The following is a 23,678-nucleotide window of genomic DNA, read 5'->3' on the forward strand; positions in this document are numbered from 1 at the left end:
AGGTCCTCCAGATACTACTGCTTACAGATCATTGTGCATTAATTGCTTCACATTCTAGAATATTATAAAGCTGCCCTAATGAGATCCACAATTCCCCAAAGAGATTGGTCTAACAATCCATACAGGAAAAAAACAAGTGGTTGAAGAATATGTAATCTAGCCAGGAGTGGGGAGCCTGTGGACTGGAGGCCACATGTGGCCTTCTAGGTCCTTGGGTGCAGCCTTTTGTCTGAATCCAAGTTTTACAGAACAAATCCTTTTATTAAGGGGATTTATTCTGTAAAGTTTGGATGCAGTCAAAGGGCCGCACTTGAGGACCTAGAGTGGCCTTTGAAGCCACAGATTCCCCGCCCCTCACCCATAGGCTATAACATACAATTGAATTGATAGCTCAGGGATCCAGTCCACTTATTATCTCTTTTGGACTGACACTGAAGATGGACAATAACTGGGGATCAGAACTGAATGGGAGGAGAAGAGTTGATTAGGTTTTGTTTTAGAAAGTGCACAGTGCTGCCAATTATCTCAAGTTGCTCTCCGAAACAAAAATCCATCTTTTTAAAACCATTATTTTTCTAGAAATGCTATATAGCTAGGAATCAGGTAACACTTATTCTTCAGAATTGAAATTGCAGGTCATCCAAAAGGCAATGGAGGGAAATATGATGGGAATAAATAAATTGCATCATATTACCAACAAAGTCTTGTATATTAGAAATGACATAAAAAAATCCAAGAAAAGTGTTATTGGAAATGGGAGAAGGCCAGTCACATAGCTAGAATTGAGGGTTTATAGATGGGTAGCCCAAGACCTGGTACCCACAGAATGCTGAGGGACCTAGAGGAAGACCTCTGGCACATTGGTTGGATCCTCTATGGAGGAGTCATGGGAGAATATGGACAAGAGCCACACAAGATGAAAGTTGTGGGTGTGTTCCAATCTGTACTTTGGCAGAATCATCCAAATTGATGAGATCACAGATCTACTGAAGCCAAAGTTTTATAACAAATCTTAATTCACTTTTTTCAAACATAGAGATAAACCAAATACACAAACTAGAGGAAGGAACAAAAAGAAAAATATCTAAGTACAAAATGTATGTGTTCCATGTAACTTCTGTACCGTAATAAGTGGCTTTAGCCCTTTATCTCAGCTTCTCAAAGTATTAGTGTTTATAATCCACATCTAGATGACATCATTTTGTTACATACACAAATCCCATTACATTTAACTCAATGAAAATTTATTTTGCATCGGCTGTGTTCGAGGTACTGTGCTAGGCTCTGGTTACAAAAATTAAAAACAAAGATCTTTTCCCTCTAATTACTTAAAATCTTGTAAGGGGGTATGAAAAGTACATGGATAAATTTAATGCAAGTTAGAGGGTCCAGAAAGTCAAAGAAGAAAGGGATTACTTTTGGATGTGTGAATCAAGGAAGGCATCACAGAAAAAGTAACACCTGGGTTGGGTCTTGGAGATGGAGAATTTCAGTAGGCAGAAATGACAGTGAGAGTCTGATGTAGGCATGAAGGATAGTGTGAATAAAAGCTCAGTGGCCAAAGAGCACTGTGTGAGTGTGCCATTGGAAGGAAGATCATCCATACTGATCAGAGGGAGAAGAGATAAGTTGTGGTGGTGGGTAACTCTCACTGAGGGATACCAAGATAGCCCAAGAATGACCAGATGTGAACAAGGTAGAATACTGTCTTCCTAGGAAATGCATCTGACATGTGATGGAGAGCCTAATGACAGTTACCCACTTCTTATGATTCAAGTGGGGTCAAATTCTATTTTTCCTTGTTTTTTATAATTTAACATTTTCATTGATATCTCGTTTTTATAACACCTTAATTTCCGGATATATTCTTCCCAGTTATTATACCCAGTGAGCCATTCCTCGTAATAAAGAGTGAAAAAGAAAAAAGTAGGCCAGCAAAACTAATAACATATAAACTGTCTGACAGTATATTCCATGTTCCATATCCATTGTCCCCTATATTTGCAAAAATAGGAGGGGTTAATTTTCTTATCTCTTCTCTGGAGCCAAACTTGGTCATTAAAATCCACCCCCCCCATTTTTTTGTTCTTTCTATGTACATTGTTGTAGTCACTGTATATATTGTTTTCTTGGTTCTGCTTGCTTCCCACTGAACCAATTAATACAAGTCTTCTCATACTTCAAATTCTTGATATCCATTATTTCATATGGAGCATTTATATTTCATTATATTCATGTACTGTTTAGCCATTCCCTAATGAGAACTCATGACCTTAGCTGTCTATACATAAACACAAAATACAGAGCATTGGTGATAAACAAGGTAAAATAGAAATATTGACTTAAGGAGGTAAATCTGACCTCATAGGTATTGTTAATAATAAGTGGCACTAAAATGTAACTTGTGACTGGAATTTGACTATTCAAAAGTGGCAGATTGGATAAATATATCAAGAAATTATGTTTATATAGAGAAATCTGAGAACTAGAGAGAGGAAGCATTATAAAAAGCAATTAGATGAGGGTAAATATAGAGAGAAATAGGATAGTGTCGTAAAAGTGATATACTGGGCCTGAAGAAGGAAATGGTAGATAAATTTGGGAGGTAGATAATAAACCTGGTATGTGGCATCAAAACACAGTGGTGTTAGTTGACTTCAACTCCCTGGACAACTGCTAGAATCTTTTCTTTGCTACAAGCAAAGATATGTTTTTTTGTTTTTTTGTTTTTGGCTAGGCAATGGGGTTAAGTGACTTGCCCAGCGTCACACAGCTAGTAGGTGTTTGAGGCCAGATTTGAACTCAGGAGGATGAATCTGCCTGACTCCTGGACTGGCACTTTATCCACTGCACTATCTAGCTGCTCACCCTAGATTTAGGGATAGTATATTTTAAAGAATTCAGATAGTTCATAGGTAGGATCTCATGGTGAAAAATTCTACAAGGCCAAAGAGTAATAATGGAATACTCTCAAAGTCAGAACTGGGATGACATAAATACAAATGATTCTAATGAGACTCAACTACCAAAATCTTATTTTGCTTTTGTTTTTTTTTTTTCTACCAAAGAGAACAACCTTTTTGCCTGGGAAGGGTAAAATAAAGATGGTTAACAGGGAATTGAAATCTCAGAAAAGTAAGACGATATTAAGAGTGTACCTAGATGCCCTCAATGAATTTTCAAGTCATTAGGGTTGGATATATTACATGCCAGCGTGTTGAAAAAAATTGTGCATGTGTCTTAAATTATGAATAACAGGAGAAGTGGATTATTTATACTAAAGACTTGTCAACTTAGTTTTGATTCTGGGCAAAATTCTAGAATGAAATGTTATAGAGAAGGTTTTTGAGTTCTTAGAAAGTGAATAAATGATAAGTAAGAGTCAGTATGACTTTATCAGGAATATGTTGAATATCATTTTAACTTTTTGTCAGGATTACTAGATTGGTAGACCATGGATTTCTATAGACATAATATACTTTGGTTTGAGCAAAGCATTTCATAGTATTCTTTTTTCCAAGTGTATAAGATATAGTGATATAAATATATCTTTGTAGGCTATATGATAGTAAAGTTAGTTGGATTTGGAATTGTTTGAATGGCTGTACTCAATAATAATTAACAAATTAATGCCAACTTAGAGGGTGATCTTGAATAGTATGTTTTTATCAATGGCTTTCATCATCTGTGACTTTAATTCAGTGATTTGGAGGAAAACATAGTGTCATACTTATCAAATTTATTGATGGCATGAGGCTGGGATGGAGAATTTAAATACTGGATCACTAAATCAGAATTTTGACAGATGGGCCAAATCCAATAAAATGAAATTTAATGTAATAAGTGTGAAGTCTCACTTATGGGTTAAAGAAATAACCTCAGAATTTCCTCAAAATTCCTCAGTCTATGTCTGAGGAATCATGGATGAGAACAGTTTGCATAAAAAAATCTTGGGACTTTAATGAATTGCAAACTCAATGAGGCAATAGCATGATACAGCAGCCAAATAATTTAGAATGTTAGAAGTATTGCAGAAGTAGAATAAACAGGACTTAGCAATTGATCGGATGTGAATGGTGGAGGAGAGGGAAGAATCTAATATAATTCATGTTTTGAGCCTGATGGACTGGGAGGATGATAGACCTCAGTATCCTTATTTGCAAAAAGAGAGAACTAGACCAGATGGCCTCTGAAATTTCTTCTGATTCTAGATCTATGATGCAATGGTGAAGCATGAAGAGTTAATTTTTTTTTATCATGTTGAGCTTGAGGTATCAGCAGGATACAAAGGTGGAGATGTCCATCCAATTGATAACTGGAATTTCTGGACTGAAGCTGAGAGATGAAGTCTGGGTAGAGATAAATATTTGGGAATATGGTAGTGAAATTGAAACCTTGGGAGTAGATGTGATTCCCAAGGAAGAAAGTTCAGTGAGAAAAGAAAAGAGAGACATGGATATAGCCTTTGAATAGATTGCCCACAATTGAGTGACAGAAAGAACAGGAATGGACCAATAAGTTAGCAAAGGAGAGAGAAGAAGAGGATCAGGAGAGAACAATCAATATATGTTGGTTTATAATTAATTGGTAAATTTTACTATAGGCAAATTTTCCTGAGAGCAGTGGAGAGGGCAGTAGGAGGAAATATGGCAGATGGGGGTATAATGGAGTAGTCTGTTGAAACAGAAGGTGGGATTCTGAACTCTAGTGTTACGGGAAATCACTGTAGGGACCCCTAAGGTGAACAGTCAAAAGCATGGAGGAGGAGGAACAATACTGGCATCAACTCAAGATGGATACTAATAGGGTAGTAGTTTAAGTGTAGAGGGAAAGGATAGATTTTTAGCAATGCTGTAAAGGCAAAAATCATATGAGTTGTCATTGGATGATGTATGTAGCAAAGTCAACAACTTGTAAATGAAGATGAAATGTTTTGCTTAGGAGGGAAAACTATGTGATAGTATTGCTCATTTCAACCTTCATATTTTAGTTTAAAATGTACTTGAGACACTTTGGTCTTCTCACTTGAACTTAAAATGATATTGTGATATTAAGTTTAAAACTTCTTATAGCGAGAGGGGCCAAGAGAAAGTTCAGAGACCCAATTATACTCTTTCCAACAGTCCATTTAATCTCTTTACCACCTATGGAGCTGATTTATTGACTTTTATTCAAACATTTACCTAATTGTGTTACTTAGAGAGAGAGAGAGACAGACAGACAGACAGAGACACAGAGAGAGATGTATTAGCAGTAATGATGGTTATTAAACATTTTTATGAACAACGTACTAGATGAATTCCATCATAACAAATCATCAACATTCCCTTCCAGTTCTATTCACTATTTTTGAATGGTGGGCCAAATGGGAGGCGATGGTTGAAAATGTATTGCATCATCTCTGTTAATTTTATCTCCACAGTATACTCTAGTGGTTCTAGAAAGACTTTAGCATCACTCCTTTGCCTTTCCTGGCATTTCCAGGTTTTTCCCCCACCCATTGAATACATGTGCCAGATTATTTATCACCAGATATATTTGTTTCTATTTTCCCAGTTGTTTCATTTTGTTATTTCCTGACCTTATTTTTACCCTTTCTCTAGGTTCCTTTCTATTTATTTTTTGGCCAGTGTGCTCCAAATTCCTCCCGATTTAGTGTCAATGTAACATGAACTTTAAAGGTAAACAAGCCAAACAGATTTGCTTAGGGTATCAAGCCATCCATCCTTTTTCCCTTCTTTGTCTTATTTTTCTCATCTTCCTCTTCCTCTCTATTAATAAATACTTGAGTCATTCCAAACTACGCGATAGGCATTTCCTCCAAGGGGGATCCTGGATCCAAAGGGTAAAAACACTGCAGAATGAAATGGTATAATCTAGTGAGAAGGCATGTCCCTTGGGGCCCTCTCACAATGTACAAGTGAAGTGAGAAGCTGAGCAGCCTTTTCAAATCAATTTGAGCTGTTAATCCAAATAATTTTGACCCTCACCTAGGCTCTCTTTGCAAAGTTAAATAAGACAGACGTCAAATGCAACCAAGACTAAACATTACAGGTTGCAAAATTATGTTGTGACTAATGTAGCCTCTGCTTAAACACCTCCTGTGACAGAATGCACTACTTTGCAAGACAGCCCATCACAGAGCCACAGAATTGGACTCTTCTGCGTATTACTTCTGTAGCCTTGGGCAAGTCCCTTTCCTCTTTGGGCTTTGGACTTGAAGGGCCCTTCTAGCTCTAAGGGCCATCTAATGCAATCTGAACCTGAACAGGAATCCTTTCTATAATATCTCCAACAAGTGTTTATTGAGCTTCAACTCCTCCAGTGAAGAGAAATACAGACTATCCTGAAGCAGTCCACTGAACTTTTTGACAGGATGTTTTCCCTTATATCAAGCTGGGATTCTGCAACTTTCATCCAATGATCCTGGCTCTGTCCTTGGGGGCCACTAAACAGAACCATTCTATCTTCTACATGAAGGCTAATGAAATAGTTGAAAACAGCTATCATGACCACTTCTCCACAAACTCTCTCTTTTTCAGGCAATTTCTTCATTTGACCCTCCTCACGAGTTCCTCATGTTTTGCCTGCTCTCCTCTAGACACGCTTGCCAATGTCCATGCTAAAATGGTACACCAGAATGGAACATAATCCTCCAGATATGATCTGACCCCAGCAGTGTACACTGTGCAGTGGTTCTAGACCTTCTCTCACATTAATATAGTGTAAGACCAAGTTAACTTTTTTGTTTGGGTTGTGCTCTTTATTCATCTTTACTCATAGGGATCTGTAGTTTCCAAACATCCTATTCATCCCTCATCACCTGTTGCTTGTCTCAGTTGAAGCCGTTGCATCTTAATCTTCACTCTTAGACACAGACACACATCTCTTTTGCCCCACACAGTTTCAGATCCCTTAACTCTGCTTTTACTGAAATCTTGTTTGCTTGTTTTTCCATGAGGACAGGGCCTCCCTAGGATCTTTTCCAGGCTAGAAGTGCAAGAGCACTCACAGGCCCTGTCCACCTGCTGATCGGCATGGAAGCTTTGCCTTGCTGTGTATCTGACCTGAGCCCATCTGTACCTCCTAAGTCAGAGCCTGGTGGTGTTCCATTCATTGGGGTCTCACCGCAGTGGTACCAGACTTACCCAGGACACCCAATCAACTTAAGCCCTGCTGCAGCTTCCACCAGGAGCGGGGATTACAGGTGGGGGTTACCATGCCCAGCCTGATGCATTTTAAAAAACAAATTTTTATCCTTTACATTTTTCTTTCTTAGTCCAGGTAAGAGTATGGTTCTTGATACTCCTTTTCCCTAATCCCCTCCTCTCATTGCTTGGATGACACCTTGATTTCAAGAAATGTTAATCACTTCATCTCCCTCTTCCCCTCTTTCCTTTCTCTGGGGTACTTCTGTCTGATCATCAGAGCCTATTCTCTCTTTGTTCCGCCAAGTATCCTTAGATGAAGTAGGACTTCTAAATACTTTCAGTAGATTATCTCCTTTTTGTACCATGTAAACAATGAGACTTAGGCCACCTGGCCTTTTCATTCTATGTGTAAGTGTTTGTCTTTAAGCTTTCTTTGTCTATTGTCCAAAACTCTGCTTAACTCTGGCTTTCTCAAGAGGAAGGTGAAAGTAAGCCATCTTGCCAAAGGTCTATTTTCTTTCACATGTGCTCAGGTCCAGAGGATAAGTTATTCTAGGGTGCAAGCTATTTTCCTTTACTTTGTGGAGTATAATACTATTCTAGTCTTTTATTTCTTTTCATCAAAGAATGTTGTTGTTTAGTCATTTTTCAGTCTTGTCTGAATCTTTGTGACTCTATTTGGGATTTTATTGGCAAATATACGGGAGTAGTTTGCCATTTTCTTCTCTAGCTAATTTATATATCTAAATTTACAAATTGAGAAACTGAGACAAACAGTGTTAAGTGACTTGCCCAAGGTCACATAGCTAGTAAGTGTCTGAGGCCAGACTTGAACTCAGGAAGATGAGTCTTCCTAATTATAGGCTGGGCACTCTATCCACTGCACCACCTAGCTGCCCTTCATCAAAGAACAGTCTTAATTATTTGAACTAGTGTCCCTGATAAGTGAACATTTTCCTCCTGGAAACTTTCAAAGCCCTTTCCTTTACTCTAAACCTTTGTGGTTATATCCCTGGGTGAGTTAATTTGACTCCTCTCTTCCAGCATCCTATGGATTCTGTTGATTTCCATTTTGTTCTCTAATTCTATACTATCAGGACATTTTTTGTATGATTCCTAAGCTATGACATTCAGATTCTTTGTTTAATCATTTTTTCTTGTTAATTTCTATCTTCAAGATCAATTACTTTGGTTAAGCATTCTTCAAATTTTGCTGTCTAATGAAATTGCTTTAATATTTCTTGTTGCATCTCTGTATTTTTGCCTTCTGCCTGCCATTCTCATTGTCAGGATCCATTGGTTTTTCACGATCTGTTCTGAACTATTGATTACCTTGTTGGTTTTTTTTAATTTTTGTTTAAGATTTTGCTCCTTATCTTTTTCTTTAATTCTTTTATTAAACTTCTTAACCACTCCAGTTCTTGCATTTTGAATCTAACTTATGGGTCTGGTTGTGATTAGGACAGTATTATTCCCCTCTGAGATTTCTTCTAACAATCTTTTTTTCCTTAATATTTCTTTCAATATCATCAGGATTTTTTGTTTGTTTGTTTAATTACATATTTCTTCAGTCTCTGATTTTTTGTCCCGTGGATTTTTGTTTGTGAGGTTTTCTTTTCCCCTTCATTTTTGGGTGCTTCTTAATTTTGTTTGGTGTTGTTGTTATTATTTTGCTGTTTTGAGGTAATGAAGGAGATCTATATTTAAACACAAGTACTCAGTTATCTCACTGGAACTCTTGCAAAATATTTTGGGACAGGCTCAGCACTTAAATTCATTTTAAGGGGTTAGTTGTTTCCAATTATTTCCTATATTATTTTGGGCTTCATTTATTTCCTGATTTTTAAAAATCCTTTCCACTTTGAAGATCATTCTCCTTGGTGGGCAATATGGAGACAAAAGAGGAGTCAATTTTCTTGACTCTCCTTAAAGTCATTGAGTCTTTATTTATTATCTTTTATCTCCATCAGTCACCTTTAGGGCAACAGATGGAGGCAGTGACAGCAGCATTAGGATATGGAACCTGGATTTTGTTTCAATGGGTGTATGGCATTTACCGTGAAATTCATTGAGAACATTAAAGAAAAAAACTACCCCAGTCCTATAGACTCCTTTTTCTTCTTCTTTTGTTGTTGTTGTTATTGCTTAGTCTTTTCAGACTCTTCATGATCCCATTTAGGGTTTTCTTGGCAGAGATACTGGAGTAGTTTGCCATTTCCTTCTCCAGCTCATTTTATAGATGAGGAACTAAGGCAAAGAGGATTAAATGACTTGTCCATGGTCACACATCTAGTAAGTGTCTGAGGCCAGATTTGAACTCAGGAAGATGAGGCTTCCTGACTCCAGGTCTGGCACTCCCTCCACTGAGCCACTTATTGATATTTTCTGTTTCTTATATTATTGTAGTTATCCCACATATCCTTCCCCTTCTCCCTCTATCGTATATGACAAATAGTATTTCTTTAGAAAGGAAAAAAAAGTTAGCACAACTGATTAACATTCAAAAAGTTCCAAAACATGAGCCATGTGTAACACCTGTGGGCCTCCTGCTTTTCCCTCACTTAAAAAATGGAAACTATTTTATTTTCTATTCTTTGCCATAATTTTAGTATAATTTATGGGTCTCAAATTATTATTTCCAGAACCTCATGATAATGTAGTAAGTTGGCACACTGTAGTTTTTAAAAAAGAGCTGGTACATGTCTTGTATTATTACTGTTACATAAAGAACCTATGTTTTCAGCACAACAGACAATTTTCAATAAATATAATAATACACATCGGGTTGAATTACCAACAAAAACTGCTCCTTGAATACTTTGTGTCCCTTGCAAGGGGGTAGGAGAGGAATCCCTTAAGGATGTATGGTAAAAGTGTTTGGGAAAATGTTTGGCTAAAGAAGGACGCCTTGAAAAATTTTACTGAGATTCCTACAATTTAAACTTAGGTCCCTAGAAATAATAAAGTGCTATGAGGCTTATTTGAATTCTGGTAATTTAGAATTAATTAATCTATGTTGTGTCAGACAAACTGAGCCTTCTTTTAAAAATATTTAATTTTTACTTATTTTGGCAACCATAGGTCACAACTCTTGTTGTTATGTTGTTCAATAAACAGGCATCGAATGTAGTTGAAACTACATATTCTAACTTTAAAAGCAATATCGTGAAGAGACAGATGGCTGAGATGCCTGTTGCTAGTAGCCCAATAGCCACAAGAGGGCAGCAGGTCTCCACTGGAAATTGTGCAGCTCAGCCTTTTCAGGAGGACCATTCTCTAGATGATCAGATTGATGCTTCTGGATCAGAGGTGGAGAGAACACAGGAGGAAGTGACCATGATTCTTGGTAAGAAATCCGTGATTCTATTAAGACATGTCTTGTGACTCTGAATTTAACGATATTTCATTTTTTAAATTAAATTAAATTTTTTGTTACATTTTAAGTTCCAAAGTGTCTCCCTCCCTCCCCATTTAATGCTATTTCTGCTCCATTCAAACTATAGAAATATGAATTGTTTATTTTGTATTTACCCATCTGGGTTTCTCTTTCCCTTCTGAAGAATCAGAAATTTCCAAAGAATAGAAGCTTAGTGTGCAAGTAGAATATAATTTGACTTGAAAACTTCTTTTAGGCTTACTTTGATATATGATTTCTTATAAATCACTATGACCTTTTAAAGAGATGCTTTCAATTTATTTTGAAAATTGTTTTTATTATTCTGGCAAGAGGTTCATTTGCTGGTCCTTGGTGGCTAAGGAAAATCATTGATGTTGGGATAATCAGGTGTCTAATTTCTAGTTTACCTATAATTTCTTGGGATGGGGGTGAGGGAAGAAAGTAACTGGAAAGTTTTATACATCATGGCTGAAATAAAATTCAAGTTGTCCCTGTCCTAAGCAAAGTTCCCATCATAGGTCCCACATGTGGAGAGAGGACAGTCTAGGAGCCCTGAGTACTTAGCCAGGGACCCTCACCCCACCATCCTTCCTCAAAAGATTGTAACCAGTCAGAAGAGTGAGAAGGAGCAAATTTTTGAGGGGTACCCTGCAATCTAGAGAAGAGAATAAAGGGAGGAGAGAGAGAGAGAGAGAGAGATGATTCTGAGAAAGAAGAGGAAAAAAAGTAGAAAATGAGGTTAGAGAAAAAGAGGAGGGAGAAAGAAATAGAAAGAAAAGAAAAAAAATATAGATTGTAAGAGCAGAGGAAAGAAAGAAAGCAGAGCCAAGAGATGGATGAAAAGGGGAAGAAAGAATAGGCTTATGAACTTACATTAGGCAGGGCTTGGAAATAGGCACTTCTTTAAGGGGGGCTGTGCCCAATTTTGTGAGGCATGAATTCTAGTATCAACCTATTGGATCTTAAAAGCATGAACTTCTTCTCGAACAATGCTTTGAAAACTTTCTAAACTCCTTTTAATTTTTTTCTGTCCAGATGTCTAAATAAATGTGAATCCTGGACTTTAATTCATTTTGATCATTGTTTTTCTTTTTCCCTTCTCCTGAAGCAGGAATTTCAATGTTCACCCAGTACATAGGCTCCAACCATTGCTAACAAGGCTCAGTGACCTTTAAGTCTAAACAGACATAACTAGGAATTTGAGCATCTGAGGGAAATTGAGTTGAGTGGGGAGGACAGATAGAAACCCAACTCTGCTGTTGGAAAGATGGAACACACTGCAAATCCTTCTGATCTTGATGCTGGTTCCTGGCATACTCCATGGCAGGGGCCTGGCAGTATGATATGGACCATTTGTTCTGATCAATTATAATAATGGTGGCATGGCAGGAGAGGAATATGGGCACCAGGAGAGGGGTATGACTGGAATGGGATTCTTTGGTATGTTAGTTCAGGGCAGGGGAGGGATGGATGGGGCTGCAGGTGGGGAGGACAACTGTTTTCAGGAAGTATGCCCTTACTGAAAGGAAGCACCCCATCTATCTCGTGTCTCTTCATCTTTTACAAGGATATCATAAAACACTCTTGTCAAATGTCTTGATGAAATCCATATATGCTATACCTATAGCACTTTCTTGATTTATAAATTCTCATGAGGTTGCTGTACATTTCACAAGATGTAAGAAATTCTTTGCAACCTCCAACCCCTAAAGAGATAGAAACTGTGATGATAGTGATGAGAGGGGAGTGAGCCTTTCTCTGACCCTTCCTCATCTAGCAACAGAAAGTCTTAGTTGGCAAACTTTCTGGCTGCCAAAACTAGAAACACCATTTTCTGCAAGTACTTATTTCTCCAAAATCATAGTAGTGTCAGCCAGCCCCTGGACACTGGCCCCAACCACAAAAGCCCACTGGTGGGGACCTACATTGCTTTTATGTCTTTATTAAATATTTTTGCTATTGGATCGTTGACTACCAGATTGTCTAGTAGTAGAGGATATTACACTAAATGGGAGCTTGGGTTATGATTTGCATAACTGATTACCTCCAAACAACTATTATGAACTTAGAAAAAGTATCAAGTGGCCCCAGAGACTCCAGAGGTCCAGTAATAATATAAACAAATTCCATATAATAATGGAGGTTAAGGCCCTCCTTGTTGTGTTTGTAGAAATTTAAGGAGCATTTTTATTTTTTTATTTTTATTTTTTTTAATTTGGTATTTTTTATTTATTTTTTTGTTTTCAACATTTACTTCCACAAGATTTTGAGTTCCAAATTTTCTCCCCATCTCACCCCTCCCCCTGCCCCAAGATGGCATGCATTCTAAATACCCACCCCCTAGTCTGTCTTTCCTTCTATCTCTCCCCCACTTCTTTTATCCCCTTTCCCTTCAATTTTCCTGTAGGGCAGGATAGACTTCTATACCCCATTTCCTGTATTTCTTATTTCCCAGTTGCATGTGAAAATATTTTTTAAAACATGTGTTTTTAAAACTTTGGGTTCCAAATTTTCTCCCTTCATCCTTCCCCACTCACCCTCATTGAAAAGGCAAGCAACTCAATATAGGTTATACGTGTGCAGTTATGTAAAACACTTCCATAGTAGACAGGCCCTTAATCCTATCCTGTCCCCCCCCCATTTGTTCTATTCTTTCTTTTGACCCTGTCCCTCCTCAGAAATATTTGCTTCTGATTACTCCCTTTCCCAATCTGCCCTCCTCTCTATCATTCCCCTACCCTCTTGTCCCCTCCCCCCCTATTTTCCTGTAGGGTAAGACAGATTTCCACACCCAATTGAGTGTGTATGTTATTCCCTCCTTAAGTCAAATTCTATGAGAATAAGATTCACTCATTCTCTCTCACCTTCCCCCTTTTCCCCTCCATTGTAAGAGCCTTTTCTTTTCTGTTTTTTTTTTTGTAGGATAATTTACCCCATTCTACCTCTCCCTTTCTCCTTCTCCTAGTATATTCCTCTCTCACCCCTTAATTTTATTCTCCAGATATGACCCCTTCATTTTCAACTCACCCTGTGCCCTCTATCTATCTATATCTATATATCTGTACATATAATTTTTTCCCCTCTAACTACCCTAATACTGACAAAGGTCTCATGAGTTACAAATATCATCTTTCCATGCAGGAATGTAAACAGTTCAACCTTAATAAGTCTCTTATGATTTTCTCTTTTCTGTTTACTTCTTCATGTTCCACTCGAGTCTTGTATTTGAAAATCAAATTTTCTATTCAGCTCTGGTTTTTTCATCAAGAATGCTTGAAAGTCCTCTATTTCACTGAATGACCATTTTTTCCCCTACAGGATTATACTCAGTTTTGCTGGGTAGGTGATTCTTGGTTGTAATCCTATCTCCTTTGTTCTCTGGAATATTATATTCCATGCCCTGCGGTCCCTTAATGTAGAAGCAGCTAAATCTTGTGTTATCCTGATTGTGTTTCCACAATACTTGAATTGTTTCTTTCTGGCTGCTTTTAATATTTTCTCCTTGACCTGGGAACTCTGGAATTTGGCTACAATATTCCTAGGAGTTTTCCTTTGGGTATCTCTTTCAGGAGGAGATGGGTGGATTCTTTCCATTTCTATTTTGCCCTCGGGTTCTAAAATATCAGGGCAGTTTTCCTGGATAATTTCTTGAAAGATGATGTCTAGGCTCTTTTTTTGATCATAGCTTTCAGATAGTCCAATAATTTTTAAATTCTCTCTCCTGGATCTATTTTCCAGGTCAGTTGTTTTTCCAATGAGATATTTCACATTGTTTTCTAATTTTTCATTCTTTTGGATTTGTTTTACAGTGTCTTGATTTCTCATAAAGTCACTAGCTTCCAATTGCTCTATTCTGATTTTTAAGGAAGTATTTTCTTCAGTAATCTTTTGGATTTCCTTTTCCATTTGGCCAATTTTGCTTTTTAGGGCATTCTTCTCCTCATTGGCTTTTTGGACCTCTTTTGCTACTTGGGTTAGGCTATTTGTTAAGGTGTTATTTTCTTCAGTATTTTTTTGGGTCTCCTTTAGCAAGCTGTTGACTTGGTTTTCATGATTTTCTTGCATCACTCTCAGTTTTTCCTCTACTTCTCTTACTTGCTTCTCAAAATCCCTTTTGAGCTCTTCCAAGGCGTGGGATTGATTCATATTTTTCTTGGAGGCTTTGGATGTAGGAGCTTTGGCTTTGTTGTCTTCTTCTAGTTGTATGTTTTGATGTTCTTTGTCACCAAAGTAAGATAATATAGTCTGACTCTTTTTGCACTGCTTACTCATGATCCCGGCCAATTACTTGAGTTTTAAACTCTTTGTTAAGGTAAAAGTCTGCTTCCGATGTGAAGAGTGTACTGTCCCAAGCTTCGGGGGTTTGCACAGCTGTTTTCAGAGGTACTTCGAGGGACCTGTAAATTTTCAGTTCTTCCAATGTGGTATGATAAGGGGCGAGGTGTTTCCTCTCCACCACCACAACAAGCTCCACCACATCAGCACTCCTCCTAGCCCCAGGACCGCCCCTCAGAACTGTGACCCAGTTCCAAGCACAGGTAAAGCAAAAGATTCCTGCCTCAGCACTGGCAAAGAGATCCTTGCAATCCCCATCTGATAAGCCACTTGATTCCCCCTCAGTCTGTGGGCTGGAAGCTCAGGAAACAGTCGCTGCCCCCAGGGCACGCTTGGGACTTGAGGCTGAGACCTAGCTCCTCTCTCACCACAGTCACAGACTTTTCCCACTGACCTTCCACGTTGTCTTTGGCATTCAGCAGTAGAGAAGTCTGGAAACCGCTACAGCTGCCCGTGATTCAGTCCTCTGAGGCCTGCTCCAGGGTCGCTGCGGCCTGTGCACCCATGCTGCACTTGGCTCCTCTCCCAGCCCAGGGCGATATACCTTTCTGATCAACCATTCAGGCTGTCTTTGGCTGGAAATTTGTTTCACTCTATCATTTTTGTGGGTTCTGCTGCTTTAGAATTTGTTTAGAGCCATTTTTTTAGGTATTTGGAGGGCTTTGGGAGAGAGTTCAAGACAGTCACTGCTTTCCCTCCACCATCTTGGCTCTGCCCCCAAGGAGCATTTTTATTAAACTGATAGCAAGTCAAGGAGCAAGAATTATAAATTTAGAGATGTATAATTCTTTAGGTGCAGTGAAATATTTGGGAGAGGAAACAGGCATAGCGTTTTATCAATTTTGAAAGAAAAATGGAAATGAACAATAACAATTTTAAGACACTTCATTTATACATTACTCTAACTTAGGTCTGAGGGATCTGTGACCTCATCAGTATGGGTATTATCTCCATCAGTGCAGCTTACAATCCACATTTTTTTTTTTTTTTGGCTAGGCATTGGGGTTAAGTGACTTGCCCTGGGTCACATAGCTAGTGTCAAGTGTCTGAGGCCGCATTTGAACTCAGGACTGCAGAGCCGGTGCTCTATCTACTGCTCCACCTAGCTACCCCATTCTGAGCCACTCTTATTTGTATCTTTCCATAAAGTCAATGCACAGGGGTGGGGACCCTGTGGCCTTGAGGGCACGTGTGGCCTTCTAGGTCCTTGGGTATGGCCTTTTGACTGAGTTTTACAGAACAAATCCTTTTACTAAGGGGATTAGCTCTGTGAAGTTTGGCTACTTTGGCTATAAGACACTTTCTTTTTCTCCTCCTGCGGCTCCTCCACCCACTTTTCTGGCCATGTCTGCCTTGGATGACACAGGATGGTAGCTTTAGAGCTGGAGAGGGCCTCACTGGCCATCTCACCCAACACTCTTCTTTTACCAAAGAGGAAACCAAGGGCCCACCCACCGGGTTAAGTGAAGTGGGTCATGGGGTAGTAGCGTCAGAGATGGGACTTGAACCCAGGGTGTCTGGTTCTAGAGTTAGTGTCCTCTCTTCTGTAGCACACAGCTTTTTGATACCTGCTTTGCCACAGTCCCATAAGGACGACTTGGCCTTTCCGTTTAACTTGCAGCTGAACCCTCCTATGTGTTGTCTCCCCCTATTAATGTAAGCGAAGAGAGCAAGGATTGTCTTGCTTTTCTATATAAAACCCCAGCATTTTGCGTATAGTGAATGCTCTTTAATTAATTAGCTAATTAAATACCCTTTTCCTATGTAAGTCATTGTGAATAACGAACTGGAGCCTTCTTATTTGCACCATGTGTCTTTCCCATTGACCTATGAGTTATGCTCAGAACATTCCCTTAAAATAGGGAAGGGAAGGACACTTCAGGAAACTGAGGCAGAGAGAATAAATGGCTTGCTTGTGGTCATATTGTCACTCCTGTTAATGACAAAGCCAAGGTTAATTGATGGTTTCCTGAGAAAGCAATAGCATTCTGCCAGATACTAGTTGATTTGTTGAGATACACTGTGACAGAGTGGGTAAATTCTTAGACTTGGAATCTAAAAGACCTGGGTTCAAATCTTGACCCTGACATTTATTGCTATGTAACCATTGCAAGTCACTTATCCTTCTTGAACCTCAATTTCCTCATCTGTAAAATGGGTCTAATGGTATCTACTTTGTTTGGCTCAGAAGAGATAACGTGTGTGTATGTGTGTGTGTGTCTGTATGTGTGTGTGAATTTGTAAACTTTAAAGAAGTTTATAAATTTTATTATTTTATTTATTATTATCGTAGTCAAAAGTATGGGTTGACAGTGTTCTTTTCCCCAAACATTGGATGTTGAATTGTTACTGCCATTCGTGTGTTCAGGCCAGGTCCTTTGACACAGATTGCAGAATCCTGTGGCTGCAGTAACCAGCAAAAGTGTTGTTTTAAGAAATTAACCCTCCTGGCTCTTTAGAGTATAGTAACTCTGTGACCTTGCACATGCTAGACTGGGACTTACCAGGTTTTCCTAACCAGGTTGTGTTCCTTGTTGTGTAGATGCCTTCAGGGCAGCCTCCCATTTGAAGTTGGCCCCCTGAATGAGGACAATTCCCTTCTTGAGATCTGCAGTGGAAGGGGTGAGGCTTCTTTTCTGGTTTACAAATAAAAATCAAATCTTGTTTTCAGGATCCCCCAGTGATCAGTTTTGGGAAGACCTGTGTGGTAGCAAATTTAGGAAGAAAGGATGATGCTTTAAGGTGTTGGGAGTCATCTAACATCCAATGGAAAAATTGGCAGAAAAATGTTGCTCTGAAAAGTCAGGTAGGTAGACATTATTGATATTGAGGTTCAGTGGATAAGGCCAGGAGAGGAGAGAAGAAGTAGACCCTGCTATTTGGGAAAGAAATGGAGGTCTTCCTCGGTGCTTCCATGTACATACTACAAAGGACTGGCTCCAATTTCTGAGGGTGGTGATTGCTGATTTCAAAGCACTTTACAAATGTGAGGTATTAAATAATGAAAATAAGACCTGCTGCGGATAGGATCTTGTATCATTCGTTTCTTGTCAAGATGTATCTTGCCACCAGATTTGACACCTTGGAGACCTCTTACAGTGAGCTGTGAATACATTGCATTGGAGCATCAAAACTAGGTATGCTCTCCAGCTGATCTTAATGTAAAGAAAATGGCAACCCTCAATGTTTCAATTTCTTTTTTTAAAATTAATTTCCGTGACACAGCCCAGTAAATCACATAGACATTCAGCAGGATATACATCTGAGAGGCATCTTTCTGACCCAGGTCTTCTCTGACATAAACAACTAAAAAAAGTTGTTTCAGGGTCTCTAAGACTGTTTTCTGTTGCTTTGCTACTTATTTCTGTTCCCATTAAAGAGTTTACTGGTTCAGTGGTCAAAAGCAAACAAACAAACAAAAAGAAATGGGAAGAGTTTTAGAAGTCTAGTCTAGTGCATATGGGATTAAGCTAAATTAGAGGTAATTTTACTTATCTCCCAGGATTTTGAAGTAAAACTAAAAGAGTCCTTAGGGAAAGTATTCTTATTGCCACAAGAAAAATAATAATTTGTGTTATTTTTTTAAATGTCAGAAATAGATTTCTCAGCCTGATTTCTAAAATCCTCTACAATTTGGCTTCTACTTATTTCATACGTAATGGAGGTCCTAGGAGCTAGTTCTATGCAGTGGTGTCCTGGTAAATGTTTAACAAGCTTCCCTCCCCATCCCCCACACCCCAAAAAGTATGCAGGACTCACTTTTCAATTTAATCTGCACTATTAACATTTTCTCCATCACTTTCATAAGTTGAGGCAATCGACAAAACAATAAATCAAGCCCTTATTTATAGCATTTACTGATGTCCAAGGTGTGAATTACTCACTCTAAAAATTTAACAATCTGCTCAAGAGAGGTGATTTGAACAGGATCCAGCACATTCCTGGTTCTGTGATGTGTATTCTGGGGAGACGAAAGAAAAGAGGGAGAGATGGATAAAGAGAGAGGTGAAGGAAAAGGGTGAGAAGGAGAAGAGGAGGAGTTGAAGGAGAAGAGGGGGAGGTGAAGGAGGAGAGGGAGAGATGGATGAAAAGAGAGAGGTGAAGGAGAAGAGGAAGAGGTGAAGGAGAAGAGAGGGAGCTGAAATTGTTCTCTCCCCTTAGTCTGCTGAGTGGACAGTTCTTCCTGCCTCTGGGGCCAAGCCTCTTGAGACATTCCTTGCCCCTGCTTCTTTCGTGGGAACCAAAGGATTTTAGTCAGCCCAAAGCCTGGGCACCTCGGCATTGAGCCCTACAGGCGGCACGTGGTCCTTTGATGGTGGTGGCCTTGCAACTGTTAGCTGATTACCTCCATTACACACATTACTTTACTCTGCTCCATCTCTATTCCAGTCCCACCGACCTGCTAGCCCTTCTTTGGCACATGGCATTATCTCCTGACTGTGCATTTCATTGGCTGTCCCCAAGCCTAAATGTTCTCTCTCATCTCTACCTCTTGGCTTCCTTGAAATCTCAATGAAAGTCCTACCTTCCGAAAGAAGCCTTTTCTGGTCTCTTTTAATGCCAGTGCCTTCCCTCCATTGATACTCTCTAATTTATCCTGTCCAAATCTTGTTTGCACGCAGTCATTTTCACGTTGCATCCCCGTTAGATTGTAAGCTCAGGGTCTTAAGGTGAGGGACTGTCGTTTGCCTTTCTTTGTATTCTTAGAGCATAGTCCAGCACCCGGCAAGTAGTAGGTGCTCATTGATTGATTCTCAACATATTTGCATATTTGGGAGCTATGTCAGCTTCTAGTCCAAAGGCAGTTTCTCCTGCATTTGAACTTTTCAGAGAATTATCCATGACAGCCTCACATTATTCATTACGCTTGCAGCTTGTCTAGCCTTCCTTTGCCTTTGTTCACTTTCAGAGGTGTCTCACCCCACTGCCGTCACTCCTGAAGGAGCCCTGGAATGTCACGGGGAAAATGCAGATCTGTGCGAGACCCAAGTGCCTGTGGAAAGGTCTGTGTTGGAAAGACATGAGAAGATGGAGTATGGGTAGTGCCTGAAGAAGCTCAGAGAAAAGTTTTTTCTTTAATCCATCTTCTTTCTGTCAAGTTGTAGAAATTCTTTTCTTTTGAGGTAAGATGGAAAAGACTCCAGAGTCAGAGGACCTGGGTTCTAATCACACCTCTCAAACTCAGGCAAGTCTTATAACATCCTGGGCCTCAGTTTCCTCATTTGTAAAAAGGGACCGGGCTGGATGACCTCTGAGGTCCCTTCCAACTCTGGAGCTAGTCCTCTCTTCCTTCATTTTTCTTTTTCTTTTGTCTCTTTAAGTAGTATTATCCTTACTCAGAAGGGGGCCCTCTAGTGAGGTGGAGGTGCCAAGAACATAGAGAGAAGCTTGCTTTCTCTAATGATAACTGTCCTCTAGGATTTCTGAGACCTAAGGCACTTTCTTAAGTGTACAAGAGAACATGTTTTTGTGAGTGCATGTGCATAGAGCAGGAGCCGCATCTCTCCCTAAGCATGCTTGATGTGGCATAGGCATAGCAAAGGGGTGAGGGCATGACTGGAAACTTTGAGACTTAAGCAAAAATTTCAGATGAAGTCAGTCCCTCTCCTTTGCTGCAAAAGAAAGAAATCTTCAAGTCTTTCTTCAGGGCTGGGTCTAGTTATACCTACAGGAAAAGGAAAAAGCAAGCTGTTGCCATAGCGTCTTTCCTTTGGATTGACTTGACTGATTTTTGCATTTTTTCCACATGACCCAGAGGTTTCTAGTAATGATCCCTCCGCTGAGTGAGTAGCTGAGCCTCAGCTCCTAGTCTGACGTAGAAATAATGCACAGAAGGCACTGTTGCTGCTTCCTTGGAGGAAGATATTCTCTGTTGAATCACCTGAGCTTTGGAGACCCCCCCTTTAGTTTGTCCTTTGAGCCCAAAGAGCTTACTTGAATGGTACCCCTGTACCTCAAGATGCAGTCAGGAAATCTGGAAGCTATAGCCATGTCAAATTGTCTCTTCAGGCTACATTGGGTTCCACCAGAGGTTTCATGGGTGGGAGTAATGTCTGTAGGAGATGCTTGGTGAGCAACCTAGCCTCTGGGTGGAAACATCACTGGAAGAACTAGCTGTTCCTTTTGTGAATGTCTAGGAAAGCTGCCAGATATGTTTCCTTCTGGAATAAGTGTCTAGGTTGCTTTGGAAGGGTCACCATTAAATATGCTCAGGATTGATTGGGAGTCAGAAGCCCTGAATCCTAAATTGTAATTCTACTCCTCATCCTCCTTCTTTAGACTTTTGTGTAATCATTCATTCTCCCTTCCTCAGTTTTTCCAGGTGCTAAATGGGGACAAGTATAGCCAACTGTACGTTAGGATGGAGGCAAAAGCTTCAGACATTTTATATATTCTTTTAGGTGTGCAGGAATTTAAAGTTAGGAAAATGGGGAAAGCTAGGGACAGACCTTTGAGATCTCTGCTTTCAGGATGACTCTTTAAAATCAAACACAAACATCAATGGGCTTTGGGGAAATGTGTAGGTGAAAAGGAGAGGGGAAAATGTCTCCTCTACTTCCTCTTTTGATGTGACCAGCAACAAGCTTGTGTTTTAATAAGATTCTAGATACTTGATTTTGGTCCAAAAATTATGTAGCAGGTTGAGGCAAGGAGGGCTCTATCCTGTGTCTGCATTTTGACATTTTAGGGGATTTTTGGCATGAAGCACATCTGGCCTGAGGATGTCTAAGTCTGCAGCTGCGGCCCACATTTGATTACCTCATAAAGAGACTATTAACCCTACCCTGGTCCCTTGGCTTCAGAATCTGCAATCAACTGAGCAAAAATCCAACATTTGAAAAAAAAAAAGAAAGGATGGCTTCTTTGCTTCCAAATAAGTGAAAAAACCTTGCTGGAATTGTCTTCCATGGTTTTAATATAGGAGTTCTTGACCTAGGGGTTAAACTCCTAGATTTCTTGGGGTCCATGAACTTGGATGGGAAAAAAAAATTACTAACCTCTAGCTGGAAGTTAGCATAGCCTTCAATTATTTAGAAAGATTATTCTAAAGAGTCCCTAGGCTTCACCAGACTGCCAAAGGGATCAATGACACACACACACACACACACACACACAAAGCTAAGAGCCCTGGTTCCAATCAATCAGTCCCACACTTTGGAAACCTGGACTAGGTTTGAGTCTTCCAGTTTAACAAAAGAAAAGGAATTTGCATGATTTGTAGTGGAGATGGTTGAGAGCATGTTGGTAATTAACTGCCTTTGGTCTTTTTTGTAATGACCGATGTGTAGAACAGGGGTGTTTCTGGCTGTCCCATCGTCCTCTGCACAGGACTGCAAATTTTCTCAGCCGACAGATAGCTTCTTACACATGACAAAGTAGCTTCTTGCTGCAGCATACAGGGGTCCCTTGTGATATATTAGCTGTCTCATAAGCCACTCCACTACAGGACTGCTGTGTTTGTTGCATTGCTCATCGTGTGCACGAAGCTAGAGAAGCAGAAGCCACAGTCCTGTGGGTTTTGCCTTTGGGAGGGAAGTGTCTTTTGATTAAAATTTGACGCTATCAACATTTTAATGACTGTATCTTCAAAGTAGAAAGAATTAGCATTCTATATGCTGACTCTCATAGGTAAAATAAACTGGAAACAGTATCTCTAGACACCTTGATACAGAGATAATGAATCATAGAAATGGATCAATCAGTCAACCAATATTTATTGAATGCTTTGTGAAAAGTGCTCGCCAAGTAGGGCTTCACTTAACAAAGGTGAATTTTGGCCTGCTGCTTATATTAATATGCAAATGTCAATGTGGATTTGTGGATTCAAATAAAATAGTACATAGCCAAAGCATGTTCAAGCCAAGTCGTATTGCTTACAGTTGTATGTATGTATATATTTGTTTTGAGGCAATGTGAATAAAGTATTGGACCTAGAATCAAAAAGACCTGGGTTGAGATGTTGCCTCTGACACTATCTCTGTGGATAACACATGGATAATTTCCCTTTCTGCTCCTCAGGCAACTCACTAAGGCTTTTCTACTAAATTATAAATGGGTTATAATCAGCATGTGTCAGTCAGCGACACAGTCAATTAAGTATTTATTAAGTGCCTACTGTGTGCTGGACCCTGTGCTAAGATCAAAGGGTATAAAGAAAGCCAAAGATAGTTTCTGCCCTTGAGGAGCTCACCATCCGATCATGTGCACTGATGTACATGTATGTTCTTTAAATTAGAAAATGTCTTTTTATTGGTAAAAATAATACCCTCTAATTGCAGTTACTGCTGCTGCCGGCCTTTTCCCCTTCTCTCCTTTTCCACTTTAGAATGCAGCATGATTTTCATTTTCCCTACGTCTCTGGCACCTCTTTATACACATGAGGAAATATTTGAACATGTTCCCAGGACCCCCATGGAGTGTAGGATGGGCTCATCTTTGATTTGTTCCTTGTAGGCTGCAGGGATGGAATTCATAGAGAGGAGTTGGTGCATCATCAAAGTTTCAGTGACATGAAACTCCAGCCAGAGGTGAAGATGCATCTTACTGGCCTACGAGATGACTACTGTGAGTTTTTTCTCTTTCTTCTCCCAGCAGATAAATTGAAAGGTAGAAGTGAGCAGGGAAATTCAGAATGTAGACACATTGGGTCATTGGTTGTAGAATTTGGAGTCCTGCTTTCTCTCCTGGCCTCTGGCACTAACTCATCCTTTGAGTCTGGAAAAGTAATTTATTCTTTTGCATACCAATTTCCAAAATGGCCCATAATTTAAAAAATGATTACTATAGTAGTTGTT

General features: G+C 39.4%; 1 protein-coding gene across 1 annotated transcript in view; it reads left to right on the forward strand.

Annotated features, from left to right (window-relative positions):
- Nucleotides 1-7,037: 7,037 nt before the first annotated feature.
- The window catches only part of CDC20B (cell division cycle 20B), a 35,498-nt gene continuing 18,857 nt past the window's right edge, over nt 7,038-23,678 (forward strand). Inside the window, 7 exon segments of the mRNA XM_027863368.1 lie at nt 7,038-7,207; nt 7,579-7,639; nt 10,269-10,508; nt 15,082-15,086; nt 17,572-17,689; nt 19,793-19,886; nt 23,338-23,448. Of these exon segments, the coding sequence (XP_027719169.1) occupies nt 7,038-7,207; nt 7,579-7,639; nt 10,269-10,508; nt 15,082-15,086; nt 17,572-17,689; nt 19,793-19,886; nt 23,338-23,448 (799 nt within the window).

Source organism: Vombatus ursinus, unplaced genomic scaffold, assembly GCF_900497805.2.
Source record: "Vombatus ursinus unplaced genomic scaffold, bare-nosed wombat genome assembly UNPS02014772.1, whole genome shotgun sequence".
Classification (NCBI taxonomy): domain Eukaryota; kingdom Metazoa; phylum Chordata; class Mammalia; order Diprotodontia; family Vombatidae; genus Vombatus; species Vombatus ursinus.